The sequence below is a fragment of the Anguilla anguilla genome, chromosome 8 (genome assembly GCF_013347855.1).
Source record: "Anguilla anguilla isolate fAngAng1 chromosome 8, fAngAng1.pri, whole genome shotgun sequence".
NCBI lineage: Eukaryota > Metazoa > Chordata > Actinopteri > Anguilliformes > Anguillidae > Anguilla > Anguilla anguilla.
The window spans coordinates 11,389,908-11,410,945 of record NC_049208.1 but is presented as its reverse complement, the minus strand read 5'-3'; the positions used below and the strand labels follow the sequence as shown (position 1 = coordinate 11,410,945).

Genomic DNA, 21,038 nt, shown 5'->3' with positions numbered 1-21,038 from the left:
TATTATTATTATTATTATTATTATTATTAATAATAATAATAATAATAAAAAAAGAAAGAAAGAAACTAATAAAAATAATTTTCTTTAAAACCATGAGAATTGCAAGCAGTTTCCTGCTACAGACATATCTTGACTGATTGGAATGGAAAATGTTGAGATTTTTTGCTGAGAATTGAGACGCAGTATTGATGATGAGATCACTTTGTGGTCTTCTCGAGTAGACCAGCCTATGGAGCGTCCATGCCTCTGAGCTCTTGGCTGAAGACAAGCAGAAGAATTTAAGTCCTCTCCGTGAAGTTTAGCACATAGGCGAGCAATGGTCCCAAATGCCCATGACAGGCTTAGGTCATGTTGTTTTATTATTTGTATTATTTATTTATTTATTTATTACATTCATGCCATCTCTGATTGCATTAAATAATATAAACAGAAAGCTCATGAACAACTGAACAAACATGGTCAACTTTCCATATAACAGAACACATTTTCTTGAGAATACAGGCTTTCGAGCCTGCATAAGAAAAGCTGAAATAGCCTAAAACCGCATAAAACACAGGCAATTATCCCAAATAGCATACTTGTTAATGTAATTAAAATGACATGTTCTTATACAATAATAATAAGAAGAATAATAATATAATAATAATAATAATAATAATAATAATAATAATAATATGAGCATGATACATACAGACGTTCACTGCGAATGTGTTGCCATTTTCTGAAATTATGAATGTTTACAAAGATAAAAAGTTGTTTACATGATGAGTGATTATAATATATATATATATAATTTTATATTTTCTTCACTCACTATTTTGATTAACCTTTGATGCGTCATGAAAAAAAAAACATATATTATTTTTAATCAAATACCCAAAACAGTTAACCCGGAGTAAAACATTAACTGGCCGCCAAGCCCAGTGACCGCATGAGTTGTAATTTCCTCCTTTGTCCGCCTGTGGTCGGCCTATCAGGAGTGGGTATGGGTTCAGTGGAACTTGATTAGTCGCCTCCCCTAGACTCCCGAGGCACAGTACGCAGTGACTTGCCTGCAGGCTTTTTGGAAGTTGGTGTTGTATTATGATTTCGCAAATAAAAACGTAGGGCATATCCACCAGACACAGGAAACACAGACCTATTTGCATTATTCCAATTCAGAGAGAAAATTCTGCAGAGTTGTCACCCAAAATGGCCCGGGTATTTTATGCTGGAATATGTCTGCTGTTGATCCACATGCTAACGGTGAGTAAAAGATCTGGGTTTCCGCCATACCTGTGTGGTGGGCGTCATATGGCCGTAGTTGTGTAATGGGACTGACCATTTGACGTTCATTTCACATTTAAGTTGTGATTTTAATTTTACTAATTATTGGCCTCTCCATGACCGCCCCTTGACTCCATGACTTCAAGTATTTAATCGAATGTTAATTAAATGTAAAATGTGACAGTGACTGGAATCAAATGCATGAATTCGTCAGTAAATTCAAAATTTATTTATTTATTTATTTATTTATTTATTTATTTATTTATGTCATATGCTACAACCCTTGCGCACGCGATTGCTACTTTTTAGCACCGGTTAAACAAAATTCAGTATAAACGGGACAAAAAACTAACATACAGCTTTTTTTTACGAAACTGTTTTCATAAAGATAAAAATTTTTTGAACGTCTTATATTTTTAATCATTTTTAATGTTTATTCGAAATCGCAATTTTTGTTTCTTTTCGCCAAGGAAGCAAAGTATGTTTTAAAATACTTTCACCGTCGCCTTCAAATTGCTCGTAGCTGGCGTTGTAGTCGGTGTAAACAAATTAATTTTAAGGCCGGGTCATCAATTCTGTAACTGTATGATACTTACTCTCCTTAACTGTATGATAATCAACTAATTTTGGACCGGGCAGTATGGGTTGCTCGGTCAAAGGTGTTACGATGTTTTTGTTATAGCGTCTTTGCAGCTGTCTTACTTTGACCACTGCGCATTTTTAGTCATACAGGTTTCGTAGCTGTTTACTAATTGGTGCATGAAACAATACCTATAAGAAAAAGGGGGTCCATCATTGCTTTAAATATGTGATTATTTGAATTATGGAAATTTCTATTAATGCGTGTTAGATGGGAAAATAGGCAACACATCAGGCCACAGTTTATATATTTTTTGCTTTAATGCAGGAATATGTCATTCTGAGCTCTGTGTGTGTGTGTGTGTGTGTGTGTGTGTGTGTGTTTGTGTGGGATGTATAGGTTGTAATTGTCAAGGTGGACACCAAAGGGCTCACAAATTTAAAGAGGCAAAAAAGGGAGTGGATCGTACCACCGAGGAAACTGAAAGAGAATGTGGATTACAGACGCGAAGTCATCGCAAAAGTAAGATCTTTTTTTGTTGTTGAACATTTCATTTATGACAGCAAATGGATGGATGATTTCGGCTGGCTTTTTTGGTTGTGACTTGCACAGCTTACATTCCTTTTGCACCCAGTATATATTTACTCAGCTGAAGCAAATCAGGTTAGGTGCCTTGCTCACAGATAGCAACACACCAGCTGGGAATCTACTGTAACCTACCGTGCCCTACAGAATTATGGAAAAAGGAGAGTGGCATTTGTAACTTTTGCTATACTGTATGCTTAATGCATTTGGATTTGAGATCAAAAGTTGAGTATGGGACAAATGTGCAGACATTCAGATTTAGTTTCATGGCATTTAAATTGCGTGTATGTTTTAACATTTTACAGAAATGGCTATTTTTGTGTTGCGTCCCTTCATTTTCAGCGGTGCAAAAGTAGGATAACAGCTGAACGTAAAAGTAAATCAAAGCAATAGAGTCTAATATTTGATTGCATAGTCCTTAAATACAATAATCGCATCAAGCCTATGACTCATTGACATAACCAAACATTTGGTATCTTCTTTAGAAATGCTTTTCCAGGCCATCACTACAGCTGCTTCCGTTTGTTTCGAGGGGTTTCCGTCTTCAGTGTACCCTTGACCGAGTGAAATCTATGCTTGACTGGGTTTAAATCAGGTCACTAACTTGGCCAGTCCAAAACTTTCCACTCCTGTCCCATTGATCAATGCTCTGGTTGCACAGGCAGTGTGTTTGGGGTCACTGCTTTGCTGCAGGATTGATGACGTTCCGGTAGATGATGTTGGATGAATTTCTTTGTACCGTACATAGTCAGACAAAATCTGTACACTTCTTTTTTTTTTTTTTACACTTTTTGAACCATCCTCTGTTAAATTATCAATAAAGATGAGTGAGCCTGTTCCAGAAATAGCCGTACATGCCCAAGCTATGACACTACCTCCTTCATATTTCATGGGGGGGGTGGGGGATGCTTTGCATCATGGGCTGTTCCTTCCTTTTCCCACATTTTCAGGTATCCATCTCTTCGGTAAGGGTTTATTTTCGTCTCATCTGCCCATGAAACTTTGTTCCAGATCAAATGCAGAATGGCACTGCATTTCAAGTTTAAAAAAATAAATAAAAAGTTTTAACTACTTTCAAATTTACATGCAACCTTAGAAAAGCTAAATTAACTACTGTACGATGAAATGATCTGATTGTCAAATTGAAAAGGTGTTTGTCTGTACCTTTGCCACATGTTCATCTTTTGATCTTAAATCCAAATGCCTTAAGTGTATAACAGAATAATAAATTTCAGTTGACCACTCTCAGACTTTTGGAAGGCAAGCTGTTATGCTACAGTGCTACCCTACACAAAAGTAGGATACTGTGCGGGAAGCAGCACGAGTTGGGGCTGGTCTTCAGATTCCGATTCTGAATCCGTGGAAATCAAATGATGTAATTGTTGGCACAGTGGTGTATTGGAATGCAGCATTAGAGCACATCGACTTTGTGCTTTCAGAACCAGTTGTGTGTGCTTGCCAATCAAACTGTTTTTCATAAATCTTTACATTAAGCTTTGATAAACAGGCAGGGCCTAGCCTAGTGTGCCTTTATTAAGCTGTCTGTGTGTCCCTGTCAATGAATTTATTCTCACAAAAAGTCCGTTAATATTGATGGTAACCCTTATATAAAATACCAGCCTCAAAATACACCCTTCGATTATACAGTTTACATCCAACCCATATGAACCGATGGATATATTTAGTGAAGCGCCTTAGGTTAAGTGCCTTGCACAAAGCTAACACAGCAGCACTCCAGCTGAAAATGTAACTTAGAGCTTTGGAGTCACAAATTCGGTCCCCTAACCATTATGCTACAGTACACTGCACCCGCACACACACACACACACACACACATAAACATACCTACTTACTGTACATGCATTCAAGTCATACCTCATAACTGTTTTATTTTCAAAAGCAAATTTGTATGTCATTGTATTATGGCTGAACATACACTTTGAATCACTGCAAATATTTACATGGAGCTTAGGACCAAATAGTCAATAAACAAATTATCTATATTTTTTTATTTAAATAAATCTGAGGAAACTCTTAGGTTCTGTCAAAAATTAGATTTTATAATTTGTACCTAAAAGAGATGTTTCAGTTTCTTTTTTTGTAATCACTTTTTAAATGCTTTAAAATTGTTGTGGATTGTACATTTCCAATACCAGAGGTGTACATGTTTTAGGCCTGCTCTAAAACAATCTGATACGCCATGAATCATTTATAATAACAAGTTGTTTTTTTTTTTTTCGGTTTCTTTTTTGAGATTCGGTCCGATGAAGAGACGAGGACTTCGATCAGATACTCCCTGACAGGTCAAGGCGCTGACAAGGACCCCGTCGGGCTGTTTGTTGTTGATTCACGGAGTGGCGAAGTCAGGGTGACGGATATTCTGGACCGAGAGAAAGTAGCGGTTTACTACGTAAGCGCAACTCCGAAACCGTTTTAAATAGTGATCTGCAACAAAGTGGAAATCCTGTTTTTTTTTTTTTTTACACAACTTTTCCCTTTTCTCTTTTTAAATCCCTTTAAAAAATAATTTTCTATCTCCTTTTGGTATTTTACTTTCCTGTATTTTACATGTCTTGTTTGACAGTTAATCCAGCATTCTCTGGCTGCCTGTAGCGACTTTCATTCAGTGTGTTTTGTTTTATGTAAATGAGTTAGTAGTGAGGAAAGTTAGCTAGCTATAAGGGAGCTAGTTAATCGCAGCCAGCACAACAGCATTTTGATGTGCACCCCCGTTCTGAAAATGAGTTTGATTTAATGATTCACAGCAGGTTTCCTTTTCGTCAGGAGGTTCCTGGTCCTTCTGCCTTGAGACATTAATAATAATAATAATAATAATAATAATAATAATAATAATAATAGTAGTAAGCACATGTATAGGCTTGGTTAATACTTGGGTGGGAAACCTCCTGGGAAAGCTTCAGTTGGTTGCTGCTGAAAGAGGTGTTGGCTGTGGAAGGCCAAATAGAAATCCAGTCCCCCATTTCAGTGATACTTTGCTGCCCCACCCCCCCACCCCCCTCCCCCCCCCTCCCCCCCATGTTTTGTTCAAATTCCCACAGACCTGACTCTTTGTATCAAGTCAGTTGATCACATGCTCTTCATCTGATTGGCCTTTCAAACCCCTGTTCATTCCCTACCCACTTTATTTCCCTTGGTTGTCAGAGTTCTCAGTTGCCTTGCTTGATTGACTCAAGGTAAATAAATAAAAAAATAAAAAAAAAAGTGTTTTATATCACCAGAAAATTTGTTGTAAAAAAATTAATGTTACTTTACTGTGTATGATAACGCATTAACACATTAAAACATTATACACAGGAGGGGCCTCTAGTGGCGCAGCCCATAGAGCGCTGTCCACATGCTCAATGCGTGCAACGATGTCGGCGGTTCGAGTCCGACCGCCAACCTTTGTTACATGTTTCTCTCTCTCTCTCTCCCTCTCTCTCCTCCTAATTCTTCCTGTCTCTCTACACTGTTCCATCAAATAAAGCTGAAAACAGCCAAAAAAAAAACATTATACACAGGGGTTTGATATAAATATCATATAATTGTAGATGCTAATATAATTGATTATATGGACCAATCAGTGTTCATCATTTCTAGTTACATGTATTGATCCTATGTAAAAAAAAAAAAAAAATGTAAACAATTCCGATGACCCAGGTTTAAGAAATATTTCTTCTCTTTCCAGCTCCAGGGCATGGCAAAATTTGACAATGGTTCACAAGCAGAGAGAAACATTGACCTACGCGTCATTGTAGAAGACGAAAATGACAACGATCCGGTGTTTTCCATTGTGAAAGCTGGAAATGTCAGTGAATTAAGCCAGTCAGGTACACTTTTAATTAGCACATGTTATTTGACTATTCTGCATTATTAACGACATTTTTATCCATTGCTGAGCTAAGGGCTGTGGCTCTCCTCTGGAAACGTTTCAACGCAAATATTAGATAATGCGGCCACAACAGCCCTCTGTGGTGGCAAACTAAGGAATTTGGAATATGGAATTTTCTTGAAATATTTTATGACATGTTAGTACATTCTTTTAGCAGATTCTATTATCCAGCACATCTTACAATTTAAGAGAAATATTAGTGCATTCATCTTATAAATATGAGGAATAGTGCCAGACATGGCCAGCAACATTCTCAGACCACTGAGTATACAGTAGATTCAGCATCTCTAAAAGCAGTGCTTCAAATGAACCAAATATCTAAACTGTCTGTCGTGAAGTGTACCTTGTACTACCTTGTTGTTGTAGTTCATTATGAAGAATAATCTTTTTTTTTTTGTAGATATGAATAAAATGTGAAAGCATTTTATTGCATTCTGCACCAAGACTGCTGAAGTCACCAAAAAAAAAAGACATGCATAAATTTGATCGCTAAGGAGATTTAACTAGAATTAGAATGAATTGTTGTAACTGAATTAGCTGGCTCACCTCACCCCGAGCAAAGATACACTTTTAAAAGCAACAGTAATTAGCTGGTTGCAGCGGCTGCATTGATCATTCTGTTTGTCTCTTTCGGTTGAAAACGCAGGCACTTTAGTGATGATAATTGCTGCCACAGACGCTGATGATCCAGCGACTCCCAATGCTCAGATAACTTACAGCATCCTGGAACAGGTTCCAGGTGACCCAGCCATGTTCGAACTCATCAAGGAAACGGGCGAGATTCGCGTCCGACAAAACACTCTAGACAGAGAAGTGAGTGCGAAAATGTTTATAGCATAATATATGTGTGTGTGTTTGTGTGTGTGTGTACAAAAAGTGTGGCTTATATGTGGATATGTGGATATGTGGATGTGGGATAGTTCACCCTGGAAATGAATATTATATGTTAATTTTCTTATCTTCTTGCTTTTGGCCATACAAGGACATGTCTTTGCAGCATACCTTTTTCCAGATTTGAATAGTCTGGAAAAATGGCTCCACAAGGCCTCAATAATTGAAAGTCCTAATCTGTAATGAGGCGCTGTTGCAATGCAGTTGTTTTGTCCAGTGGTCTAAACACAGTGTTTAAGCTGGTGTATGGGAAGCTACTCTGTAATAAACTTTTGTGTTTTCTTCTTGGCTACTTATTTAGCATATTTGTATATTCGTTGATTAAAATTTTTTTTGTTTGTTTCACAGACGCACACTTCCTATACGTTGAAAGTTATTGGCGCTGACATGAACGGGCAGAAGGGAGGCAGAACTGGTACAGGAGCTTTTACAATCAACATCCAGGATGTCAACGACAACGTCCCCACGCTGGAGAAATCTTACGTAAATTAATAAGTCCTGTTTCCCTACCTCACTGGAAACCAACTCTGTTCCTGGAGATCCCCCATCCTTTAGGTGTTCATTTCAGCCCTAATTTGGCACACCTGATTTCCTATAACAGCTGAAAAAGATCTCTATTGTTGAGCTATTGTATGACGTTCTGTGTTAGGGTTGGAGTGGAAACCTTCAGGACGGTCGATCTCCAGGAACAGGGTTGGTTACCACTGCCCTACATTTATCTTTTATTTAGTGCCACTGTTCTACCATTTTGATATACATTCAAATCAAATTATATGGACATTTTGGCCAATTGCTAAACTTTCAGTCCAGTTGCTGAACATTTGAGCCGAATTCTTTCCTTGTGCTTGTTCCAGTACGAGGGCAGCGTGGAGGAGAACACAGTGAACGTGGAGGTGATGCGCATCAAAGCTGTGGACCTCGACTTAATCAACACCGACAACTGGCGGACGATTTTCTCAATCGTTTCAGGAAACGAAGCCGGATACTTCAACATCACGACGGACGAAAAGACCAACGAGGGCATTATAACACTGATCAAGGTCTGACAAAGCTTGAAATTATATATATATATATATATAAACCTATTAACATATAAACTATTAACATATAATACATTCAGAACTCAGCTACAACACCTCGATATAACTCCGGCAAATTTTTTTTTGTTTGTTTTTTTTTTTAAACATCGATTGTTGTGCTGCTGCATCAGGAATTTAAAGCACGTGCGCAACCACTTTCTCTTGCCTTTAGTGGGTCCATCGATCCATAAAGATGTGTGCTTATTTTTGAAAATGTATAACCAACAAAAAATACGCATTTCCTTTTATCCATTTTTGAGGCCTTTTTTCCCCTCGACGCGAGAGCTGAGGGTCTGAACCATGGCTGTTCTTCATAGCTATTACATCGTTGTTGTAATGGCTGCCGTCGCCAAATCACCAATTTGACATTCTCCTGATGTGGGCAGTTAAAGAACTTCGTTTGCTTTCGGTACTTAAAAACAGCCAAAAAAAATAAACGTATTCTTCAAGAAATACGTTCAGTATATCATATTATTCCTCTTTTTTTTTTTTTTTTTCAGCTCTGTTACGTGTCAGTAATGAATTAGCTTTATTTAACCAGGGAAGTCAACCGAGAGTCGGTTTTGTGGGAATCTGGCCAGGACGGCTGGGTTTAGCACTGCTTCTCTTTTGACACCACACACACGGTATTTGAATCTCTTGCCCTCTGGCAGGCAGTGGGTGCCAAAACCACCACACGTGGGAGGAGCGTCTTCTCACGTGCCATTGTGCTCGTCAGCAGTCAGACTGCACACGGCAGTCATTCCGCACCACAGACATAACGCAGTATAAGCACTTCATACCTGCTGGTACCAAACATTTGCAGTTTGACTACTGCATTATATACGTCATTAGCTTGTACTGTAAATATTATGATGCGTGGCATCAGACTATTTATTAAATACTCTATGTTTATGTATCTGTCTCTATTCAAACAAATGTTAAATAAGATAGTAAAAAGAGATGCTATGTGTGTAAATACAGTATATATTCCCAGGATCTCTGTGGTGTGAAAGGCACAGGGTCATATTTAATGGGGCATGTGGGGGTGGAAAATTGCCCTTCATACCCTGCCCTAAAAATATGGAAAATTAATTAAATTTTTTTTTTCGCTCATTTATCTGAAGGCCCTGGATTATGAAGAGCTGAAAGAGGTGAACCTCAGGATCAGCATGCGCAACAAAGCGGCCTACCACCAAAGCGTGGTCCTGCCACCGGGCGGAAAATCCTACCCCATCAAGATAAACGTGAAGAACCAGCCCGAAGGCCCCAGGTTCAGTCCCGCCATGAAGGCCATCTCCATCTCCGAGAACAGCAAGGTGGTGACCACCCACACCGTCATCGCCACCTACACCGCCATCGACGGGGACACCCTAGTGGCGGCAGAAAACGTCCGGTTTGTGCGCAGCTGAATTTCCTAACGTTTTGTCAGATTTTAAAGACATCCGATGTCTGGTATTCACCTATTCTGAAGGAGAGAGGGAGCATGAAATGAATGTTTATGTCAGATGGAAAAAAAATAATATGCATCTTTTTTTGTCAGTTAATTCAACAAGTTCTTCATAGTGTGCCCTCAAGTGCGTTAGCAGTTATGCTCTTGCATTGTTTTCCGTGTTACCAAATGCTTTTTAATTTTTTTTTTTAGGTATGCAAAATTGCTCGACCAAGCCAACTGGTTGATAATCGATGAAAGGACTGCAGAGATTAAACTGAGCCAAATACCAGATCGGGAATCCAAGTTCTTGGTTAATGGAACATACATTGCAAAGATAATATGTATAACGAATGGTACGTTTCTGAGTACTCTTTATAATGCATTCATGTACCTAGTTAGGATAATACGATTATGTTAGTTTATTTGGCAGGATTGTTGTTGTTGTTGTTTTTGTCTGATTAGGCAAATGTGATTCCAGTGCTAGTTTGTACTTGGTAGGATTGTTGTTTGCTGAACAGGTTACTCTACACGGTTGGAGTCCTGATCGATGTGGTCACTTCTGGCACTACGATCCTTACTTCACTCTAGTGTGTTTCTTTTGCACCTCTACACCGTGAACCAATGCACTTGTTGTACGTCGCTCTGGATAAGAGCGTCTGCTAAATGCCTGTAATGTAATGTAATGTAATAATTCATTGCGTAATCTCTGAAAGGAAACAAACAGTCTGAGCACTTAAAAGTAGTACGCCCATTACACCCAACGTTTCAAAATTCAATCTAAGCACCATTACTGGTGACAGTTACATTTTAACTTGAGCGACCATTTAAAAAAAAATATATATACAATGTAACATAATTTTATAGACAAATAACTGAAATAAAAGACACAGATGGTGATTTAAAGGTTTTGGTTTAAGCATAATTAACCCTTCTCTGTCTAAATTAGACATCCCAGCAAAAACCGCCACCGGAACCATATTCATGGAGGTAGAGGACTTCAACGACCACTGCCCCACGCTCACCAGCACGACTCGGACCGCCTGCAGCTACGACACCGCCCTGCTGGTCACTGCCGAGGACGCGGACCCCGACCCCAACGGCGCCCCCTTCCACTTCCGGGTCGTGCGCGAAGGCACAAAGCAGAAGTGGACCGTCGAACCTGCCGACGAGAGTAACGAACCAATCCTTCATCTTACAAACTTTTGCTTAGCAGAACCTCACCTTACCCACCCACCTCACACTCTCAGGTGGGAGGTCCAGGGGGTCAGAAAGTAGAAGTCCTGCCATGCGCTTCTTCCACCCGTGAACTCAGCCAGCTGATTTCACTGATTAGTTCTGCCTCCTGAATGAAGAAGTGCGCTAATTAGCAAATCCAGGCGACCTGAATATAACACTGAGGAGGACTTTTACTTTTTGAACCCGGAATGTCCACCTCTGCACACACTATTCCCTGGAAAATGAATAATGTATTCAGCTGAATTTCTGTGACACAGACTGTGGTTTGGTAGCTGTTCAAAGGAAAAGTTTCACTTTACAGGCGGTTAGCTGACATTCTTATCCAGATCGACTTACACAACTTTACATAGCATTTACGTTTATCCATTTATACATTGGGATTATATACTAAAGCAATGCAGGTTAAGTACCTTGCTCAAAGGTACAACAGCAGTGTCCTACCCGGGAATTGAACCTGTGACCTGTGAAAACAAGGGAAAATCAAAGAGAAAAAAAATGGACAACTGGACAGATAATGAGTTGTTTCCCCATGTCCTCCACCTTGCAAACATATAAACAGAAAGTCTTCGTTATGCATGCTGTAATGCATATTTAAACATGCTGGGGGCTGGCGTTCAAAAAGATGTTCACCAAATGAAAGTCTTTAAATTTGTCTATAAAGGTGGGTTTGAGATCTTTCGTTTTTTTGCCTGTTGTTTAAAAAGACAGAAGTGTGATCCTGAGAGCCAGTGAGAAGCTGTGGCCCGGCCTGTACCAAGTGGAGCTGGAAGTGCGGGACCAGCAGGGCAAGGCCTGTGAGGCCCGGCAGGTTCTGGACGTGATGGTCTGCACCTGTGGGGAGGGCGGGGCGGAGAAGGCGTGCGAGGCCAGGGCCGTGCCTTCAACCGTTTTCGGGGCTCCAGGGGTGGCCTTCCTGCTGCTGGCCCTACTGCTGCTTCTGCGTGAGTTACCCTCCGTCCACAACAGAGTGTACAGGTCAAATCCTAACAGATCTGTATGGGCAGGGATCCACTGATACGGAGTACCACAGACATGTTCAAACAGATCTCTACCTACAGAGATCCACTCATGCAGTCTACCAGAAACCTGCTCAGATAGATTGCTATATAAAGGGATCCACTGATACAGTCTATAACCAACGTGCTCAAACAGAGGTTTGTGTAAAGGGATCCACTGGTACTGCCTACCACAAATATGCTCGAACAGATTCGTACAGTAGGTAAAAGGATCCACTGATACAGTCTGCCACAAACATACTCAAACAGATTGCTACAGTATGTAAAATTATCCACTGATATAGTTTGTCACAAACATACTCAAACAGATTGCTACAGTATGTAAAATTATCCACTGATATAGTTTGTCACAAACATACTCAAACAGATTGCTACAGTATGTAAAATTATCCACTGATATAGTTTGTCACAAACATGCTCAAACAGATTGCTACGTGAAGGTATCCGCAGTTACAGTTCGCCACAAACACGCTCAAACAGATCGTCGTGTAAAGGGATTCTCTGATACACCCACGTCAGACATTTTCTAAGTACTCAATAATCTGTGCATGACTGACCATACTTTCACCCAGGGAAGGGAGGGATTTTCAGTACGACATCCATGTTCCATCATACACCAGCGCCCTCCTCTGGTCAGTGGGGCACCCGCAGTCTGAGTCTGCCTGCACAGACACTCTGGGTTCAGAGGAGGGCAGGAACTTGTTTTACGCTCTCCCAAAACTGACAGTGGGGGGTTTCAATGATGATCGCAAAAATCATCCAAATTGGGAAGAAATGGGGGTAGATTTAAGGGGGTAAAAATGTAATCATGCCAGTAAATCATGTATAAATGGACTGCATTTATATAGCGCTTTTATCCAAATTGATGCCTCTCATTCACCCATTCACACACACACACACACTCACAAGCCAACGGTGAATGGTTGCCAGGTACCAGTCAGCTCGTTGGGAGCAATTAGGGGTTAGGTGTCTTGCTCAGGGACACCTCGACACGCCCAGGGCGGGGGATCGAACTGGCAACCCTCCGACTCCCAGACAACCGGTCTTACTTCCTGAGCTGTGTCGCCCCTACATGCATAAAGAACATCATGGCTGAGGGTACATGTTATGTAGCCAGATTAAAGTTGTTGTTTTCTTTTGTCCCCCCCCTCCCCCCCCACAGTGGTGCCTCTGTTACTGCTGTTCTGTACGTGCGGGGGCAAAAACTTCATGATGATGCCGGTGGACACCAAAGAGCATCTGATAGAGTACCACACAGAGAGACCTGGAGAAGACAAGGTAGCAGCCCCTTCCTCTTAGCGCCTTTCTTCTTGGACGTATGCATCTTTTTTTAAAAGTCAGTTTTCGGATTCCTCGCCATTAGCAATGGAAATCAACTTTGCTCTTATTTCTGCCCCGTTGGATTTAAAATAGTAGTACGCAGATAAATAGAATTCAGGAACGATTGTCAGACAGTGGCCAATGTCATTTTTCTGCTGACAGCACTTTAATCTGTGGTAAATGTTAATTTAAGTAAATGTTGTGTGTTGAGATGTTTTGTGAATGTAGTCACTGAATTATTTAAATTTCTTTGTTTAAACTGTAAACATAGTTTTAAATTTCTTTTTTTTTTTTTTTTAGCTGTAAACAGTTTCTAGTAGTTTTTACTGCTGTATGAATTGTCCTCACCCTTCCCGATGTCATATATCTGAAGCAACTGGGCTGCTGTTGACTTGACCAAAAATTTCTTGTTGTGCCTTTACAGGAAGTCCCACTTCTAAAAGTCCCCACAGAGGTTGATGGCTCCATTAAAGCTAAACATTTTGAGAAGCTTGGGGCAGGACAATCTGCGGGAGGGGCAGCAGGAGCAAGTCTGTTGGGGGCGGCAGGGGAAGGTTTTGGGCAGACCATGGGGGCAGGTTATGGGCAGGCCATGGGGGCAGGTTATGGGCAGGCCATGGGGACAGGTTATGGGCAGGCCATGGGGGCAGGTTTTGGGCAGACCATGGGGGCAGGTTATGGGCAGGCCATGGGGGCAGGTTATGGAGGGGCAGAAGGTGGCTACTCTTCCGCCTCTGCCTGGGGCTATAGTGATGGAATACAGGGCGCAGAAATGAAAGGAAGATACTCGGGATTTGAAAGCCTTCACAAAGGAGCCTGGGATGGAATCGCCCTCACAGAAGATTTTCTGGACGATTACTACTCTCAGGTAAGAAGCTGCTCAAATCATAATAAGAAAACAATACGCTTAATTATTAAATACATAATTTAATAATTAATGAACACTGTCTCGGTTGAATTTTATTTTAAATAGGATTGCTTGGGCAATGTCTGTGCAGTCATGCTAATAAAGCGTATTTTATTTTTAATTTGACCTGCCTAAAGGCCAAACAAAGTAGAGTGAAGAATCCCTGGAGGTTGGCATTACACTAAAGAAAATCTTTTTTGTTTCTGCAGAAGGCGGGCTGTGCAGAGGGTCTCGGCGGGCTGTTGGGGGACGGACTGCAGATATACGAGTACGAGGGTCAGGAGTCGCCCGCGGGGTCCGTGGGGTGCTGCAGCTTACTGGGCGCCGACGACAGCCTGGACTTCCTGAACGACCTGGGCCCCAAGTTCAGAACCCTGGCGGAGATGTGCAGGGGCTCGGCCACGGAGACCGCGTCCTCGACCGCCGCCTCGGCTCGCGGCGTCCACTCGGGCGGCGCGGCGTCGTCGTCGTCGGAGACGACCCACACCGAGATCACCGCGGAAACCACGCTGGGCGCCAGCAAGGCCTCACCGGCCCGCGCAGCGTCATCGTCGAAGACGACCCACACCGAGATCACCGCGGAAACCACGCTGGGCGTCAGCAAGGCCTCACCGGCCCGAGCGGCTTCCCCCGCCCGCGCAACTCCGCCGGCCCACGCGGTGGAGAGCGTCGTCACGGAGACCAGTTACGCCGCCTCCGCCCCCAGGGTGCAGGTGACGGAGAACGTGCTGGCGTCGAGCGGGGCGTACCTGGTCCAGCCGACGCCCGTGCTCTACACCACCGCCCCGGTCCTGCAGACCCGCTACGTCCTGGAGCAGCCGGGCCTGGGCGCCACCCTGCTGGTGACGGACAGGCCCGGGAGCGCCCAGGGTGTGTACCTGCTCAACGACGCTCCACGCATGGGTGAGACGGTGCTCGTCCGGGAGCAGAGGGGGGCGGCGACGGTGGCGGCGGTGCCGGCTGGCGCTTTGGGCATGAACGAGGGCGTGGTCCTGGTGGAGCAGCGCCACGTGCTGAGAGAAGCCGACGCCGGGCGGGGCCACACCCTCCTGCGCGTGGAGAGCCCGGGGCCCGGGGCCCAGAGCCTGCTGGTGCTGGAGAGGCAGGTGGTCACAGAGAGCCAATCGGAACCAAGGCAGGTGCTGGTACAGGAGAGGAGCGCCTCGGCATCCCCAAACCCCCCGCTGGTGGAGAGTCAGGTGGCCTTGGAGTCAGGTCATCAGCAAGGGCTTCAACAGGGAACGAGCCTCTCGCAGTCCCACAGTCTCCTGCTTGTACAGGAGAGGAGTGCCTCGGCATCCCCAAACCCCCCGCTGGTGGAGAGTCAAGTGGCCGTGGAGTCAGGTCATCAGCAAGGGCTTCAACAGGGAACGAGCCTCCCGCAGTCCCACAGTCTCCTGCTTGTACAGGAGAGGAGTGCCTCAGCATCCCCAAACCCCCCGCTGGTGGAGAGTCAGGTGGCCGTGGAGTCAGGTCATCAGCAAGAGCTTCGACAGGGAACGAGCCTCCCGCAGTCCCACAGTCTCCTGCTGGAGGTGGGCGCAGGATCCACGCGGGGACGTCTGTCGCCAGCCTCCCAGAACTCGCTGGCTGGGGAGGAGGGTGTCTCCTGGCCGTCTGGCGCTCAGGAGGAGGGGGCGGAGCTCCGGATGGTTGCTCCACCCGGGGCCCACACGGTGGTCAGGCAGGAGAAGCAGATCTCCTACTCTGAGAGGAGCGTGCAGGAGGTCACCTCCGCTGGCCACGCCCCCATCTGAGCTCCTCATCTGTTCTTACACTCTTTTTTTTTTTTTTTTTACTAATGCTTTCGGCCTAATCCTCAAAAACACAAAAAAAATTATTATTCAGGCTCATACCATTCAGCCCAAGGAATCACGTGGGATGCACACTGTGGTCTTGAAGAGTGAGGAGTGACATGTTAACACAGGCCAGCGTTAACTGAAGTTGTCTTGGTCTCCTGGGCTGCTGGGCGTGTTGTAAACACACTGTGCATAATGGGCAAAGTCTAAAAAGGGAGTACTAGGAAGGCAGAGTTGTTTTTTTGAACTTCAGGCCTACTTCTGGTTTTCTCAGAACACAGAAATTATTTACATGCCTGTAGCCTAGTCGTTTATTTTACCTGACATTTCTTTGAGATAATCCTGCAGGCTGCGAATGTGACCTTGTGCAAATGCGCTGGCTCAATACAGCAGTGAGCCACCTTTAGTGTATACGGCTGTTTAGAAAGGTCTAGAAAGTTCAGAATAATTAGCTGGGGTGGGGGGTGGGCAGCACATACTGCACACTCTGCATTACATTACAGGCATTTAGCAGACGCTCTTATCCAGAGCGACTTACATAACTTTTTTTATTTTTTACATAGCATTTACATTGCATCCATTTATACAGTTGGATATATACTGAAAAAAATACCGGTTAAGTGCCTTGCTCAAGGGTACAACCTGTGACCTTTTGGTTGCCAGCTCCTTACCCATTATGCTACACTGCTGCCCTAAACTGGCTCTCTGAACCAGCACAACTTTATCCCAGCCTGACCAAGCAAAGGGAATATGCAGATGTGGGTCCCACTTCATAAATAAATACGTAAATGCTAATAAAATAGGCTGTGTTGACATATTAGCACCTTAACACGAATGCAGAGAGTGCTTGCTTTAATACTGAAACCAGCTGAAATAGCATTTGGCAGTTGCATAAGACTTAAGCTTTCTTATTTCAGTCTATGAATTGCATTCGACTCTGCTGCTAACAGAACAGAGTGTTTTGATTATCCAACGTGGTGAACACGCACCTTTTTTTCTTCCCCAAGAGATTCTTGTCAAGTGTGATTATTTTCCCCCACACGTTAAGCGGTTAAAGCGTTTTTGCTAAGGGTGTCCCTTACCCAACCAAATATATATTTTCCATATATTGAGACCAAATATATTTTAATTCTCTATTGGTCATTTTTTGTGAGAATGGAAAACTATTCTGATAATATTTTGTTTAGCACTTAATACGCATCAGTGAGACAAAACACTGCAAGATCTGTCGAGTAATCAATTGTCAGTTGAAGTGGACAAATATCTTATTTGTAGTGACACATTTGATAAATGTTGGAATGTATTTGTAAGATATATCATTCATTGTCAACAGATTATTATTTTTTTTTAAATTGTCAATATATTGGAATGTATTATAGATATGTTGTTAAAATAGTTATTTTGCAGAGGCACTGCCATGTTCCTTTGTTCTCTAACTGGAACATCAGACACCGTTGTGAGGTTGTAAGTTAAACAGACAAAACACTAGTAATGTTACCGTATGGCAATGCATTTATAATCGATGGGCAAAATTTTGTCTCATTCAAATTTCAACTGACAACATAAGAACAGCATTCATGTACCTGCCACTGTCAGGTGCTGGCTCTTATAGTCCCCACCCTATAAATTAATAAATAAATAAAATTGGGGAGGGGTCTTTGGCTGTGTGGCCTATGAGAGAACTTTGCATTCATTTTGTTCTTTTCTCTTTGTTTACGCTCACACATTTTTTGCATTATTTTGGGGCTTCATTGGGTAATTATGAATTTTTATGTCTTTCTTGATCCAGATCAGAATTTTAATACAAATTTACTTCCAAAGGATAATATCTCAAATTTTCTCAAATGTTGAAAAAATTTGCTAATATATTTTTATACTTTTTTTCTTTTGTGAAACAATATTGTCCTGCATTTTCTTCTATTTACAATATCTTAATGAATTTGTATGGAAAAAAACAATTAAAATAAACTTGATTTTTAAAAAGCTTTTCGTTTAACAAAGTGAATGGCTGGCAGTATCTGGTATATGTCGGTATTTATCCTAAAAGGTCTATGCGCTTGGTCCATGCACGTTTAACAATGAAGTATCAATGACGTGTGCTGTATTTTTCAAAATAAAATGTTTTAACGAATAAAGTGTGCACATTGGATACACATATCTGTGTCTACTTTTCTCTGTTCCTTTCATTGGACCGTTAATGTTTTTTTTTCTGCTGTAATGCATTTCCCCTCCATCTGATTTTTCAGTGTGTGCACCTGGAGTAACGTGCTATAGCAACTCTGTTGCAAATGCACCCTCCAAAGTCCAGTCTAAGAATATCTATTCCCTGAACCTGTGCCTGCCATCCATATTCCTGTACCACAACTGAAATTCGTACATGGATCGATGGAAGCTAATCTACAGTGTTGAGTGAATGTGGATTGAGGTTGAGTTGAGTAACTCTTACATACTGCAGCGGGTTTAAAAAAATAAATAAATAAATCGAGCATAGTTTACACCAACATCTCAAATCCATCTTAAAATCTCATGACTAGAAACATTTTAATAAAATCGGATCTGAATGGGATATTAAATTGGGGGGGGGGGAATAGAAAGTTTCTGCTCCACTTTGCCTGAGTTGATCCCGCTGTTTCTTCATTTTAAAAATGTGAACCCAAAAGATTATCACCAGGAAGTCATTCATACACTGTACTGTACATTAAATCCTAAATCCTGTTTTTATAAGGTTCTTAGCAAAAAGTTCTGTTCTACTTGCTTATTCTCATCTGATTTGCAGGGGAAAACAATAACAGGTCAGCAGATATTTGTGATCACATGATCACAGTAAACCACGGACAAGGTTGGCGGGCCTGGGTATAAGAGTTTAACAGTGCGGACTAGCCAGTCCGTAGTGAAGAAACCTGGAGAGACAGGCAGAATGACTCCTGTAGCAGTCTTTGTGATCTTGGCGGCTGCCATCTTCCACATTGAAGCAGCGCCTGTGGTAAGGTTCTGTCATTCAAAAGACTTAAGTAAAATATGTTAGCACTCGTTTTTACTGTATACGTTTTGTCTAAATTACTGCTGATGGCTTTCTCTTAGGAAGTAAGAAATCCGATAACGTAAACTAAATGCTATGTGCAGTGTGGGTGGTACCTTAAATACTGATCTAAATCGGGGCTGCCCGACCCTGTTTCTGGAGATTTGCTGAAATGAAGTTTTCATTTCAACCCTAATTTGGCACACCCAATTCTACTAATTAACAGCTCAATGAGATCACGCTGTTGAATGGGGAGTGCCTTGTACAAAAACTACAGGACAATAGATCTCCAGGAACAGGGATGGGCAGTCCTGATCTAAATTGTGCATTTGAAAAACATTTTGGTTTACTGAAATAGTATTCAATAATATTTACAATTGCATTTACTTACACATATATAGACATGCAAATAACTAAACATTCATTCTGATAGCAGCATTCACCAATAACATATTTCTAAATTTAAAAAATTAAAGTAAATATAGAACTGGACATAAAAGTAGATATTATAAACGGTTGAAAGTTGCTCTTGGAAATGGGACTGTACTTCATGATTTGTGGAAGTCCATTATTGAGTCAATTGCAGCGGTATGTTTTAGTGGCTACTGAACCTGTAATTAAACCAGAAAGATTAACGTTTCAATCCCTGGAAGGGATTTGACGTTACACCCTTGGGTTCTCTACTTCCCCTTTAGTGCTTGCTTAATCATCCAGATACATAATCTCTCTTTACAGGGTAATGGCATCGAATAAACAAAATGCACACCCTAATCCAGGCTTAACATTTTTGGAACTGCATTAAATGTTGACTACGGAGAACTAGCAAACAAGCCTGTGCAAGACACTGAAACAATAAGCATCCGCGGTTGAAGTGGAAAAACAGCCGATGCTCTTTTCTCCAGGAGAAAGGCGGTCATGGAGACGCCTACCCCAACTGCCCGCTCATGGTGAAGGTTCTGGATGCGGTCCAGGGCACTCCAGCGTTCGAGGTGAAGGTCACAGTCTCCAGACAGGAAACGGCCGGCTCCTGGACCAAAGTGACTTCTGGGTAATCTGCAAACACTACTCCATGCTATCACCATGGCATACCAGATCAGAACGCGCAGACAAGCCCAGGAAGCAGAAAGTAACGCCTTTATAACGAGCTGCTGTCTATCTCCTGTTTGATAACACACCCAGGTTTCATTTCAAAATCAACCTCTATTTAAGATTCTCGTGTGATTTTTTTTACCAGTTAATCCCTTCATATTTTTTCATTAATCAGAAACCCAATTTTGTTGTCCAGGGTTACCGGCTTAGCAGGGGAAGTCATGGATCTAATCAAAGAGGAGGATTTTACCGCAGGAATTTACAAGGTGGCCTTCGATACCAAAGCGTACTGGAAAGCCAAGGGCATTACTCCCTTCCACGAAATGGCTGACGTGAGTGAACACAGATGTTCTCCAGGGAAGAAAAATTTGTTGCAGATGCAGATTCAGAGTCGGGTTACTGGTTAAACCAATGACCACAATCCCCCCCCCCCCAAAAAAGGAAAAAAAAATTACTTAAATGTATAAATAAGGAATAGAATTTAAGTCATTTTTGCTAATGTCTATCGAAATAGCCACTTTCATAAATTAAAATAACACTTTTTAATGTTAACACACATGATCTCTCTCAAAGCCAGTGTAAACTTGTAAGGCAAACGATATGTATTTCCAAAAATCAATACAAAATAGTTTCCGTTTTGCTGATTTGTGGCTCTCAGACCCAACGTCAGCACTCAGTCATTATATTCAGGTTGTGCACATTACGTAGACCGCAGCATTGTATGGGAAGACCAGTGATACGGGACCCTGCAAAATACAGACCCAGGTATCTCTGATAGCAAAAGAAATTGGGGCGAGGATTCTTTAGCTAATCCGTCCTTAACTGACTCACAAGTAAATGCTTAAAAAAAGCCTGTCAATCATCACTGTGATTGCAATTCAAGAACAGTCAAGAACAGAAGTTGATTGAATCCATGCAAAAAGGAGCTCCTGTCTCCTTTGCACT

The 21,038-nt window shown here is 42.0% G+C and overlaps 2 protein-coding genes across 3 annotated transcripts in view; both read left to right on the top strand.

Annotated features, from left to right (window-relative positions):
- Positions 1-1,010: 1,010 nt before the first annotated feature.
- Positions 1,011-16,560, top strand: LOC118234665 (desmoglein-2-like). Of its 2 annotated transcripts, XM_035431369.1 has the most exons (14): positions 1,011-1,245; positions 2,246-2,368; positions 4,686-4,841; positions 6,120-6,261; positions 6,970-7,136; positions 7,563-7,697; positions 8,069-8,254; positions 9,400-9,668; positions 9,918-10,060; positions 10,654-10,878; positions 11,648-11,884; positions 13,122-13,237; positions 13,704-14,147; positions 14,396-16,559. In XM_035431369.1, the coding sequence occupies exons 1-14, from the start codon at positions 1,192-1,194 to the stop codon at positions 15,941-15,943; spliced, it is 3,945 nt and encodes a 1,314-aa protein (XP_035287260.1). In that variant the 5' UTR covers positions 1,011-1,191; the 3' UTR covers positions 15,944-16,559. The 2 variants fall into 2 exon arrangements, with proteins under 2 accessions (XP_035287260.1, XP_035287261.1); XM_035431370.1 differs by lacking the exons at positions 1,011-1,245; positions 2,246-2,368; positions 4,686-4,841 and having other exon boundaries at positions 6,120-6,239; positions 14,396-16,560.
- Positions 16,561-18,815: 2,255 nt separating this feature from the next.
- Positions 18,816-21,038, top strand: part of LOC118233857 (transthyretin-like) — a 3,354-nt gene continuing 1,131 nt past the window's right edge. The window contains exons 1-3 of the mRNA XM_035429890.1: positions 18,816-18,968; positions 19,907-20,052; positions 20,290-20,425. Of these exons, the coding sequence (XP_035285781.1) occupies positions 18,903-18,968; positions 19,907-20,052; positions 20,290-20,425 (348 nt within the window). The 5' untranslated portion in view covers positions 18,816-18,902. The remainder of the gene's footprint in view (positions 18,969-19,906; positions 20,053-20,289; positions 20,426-21,038) is intronic.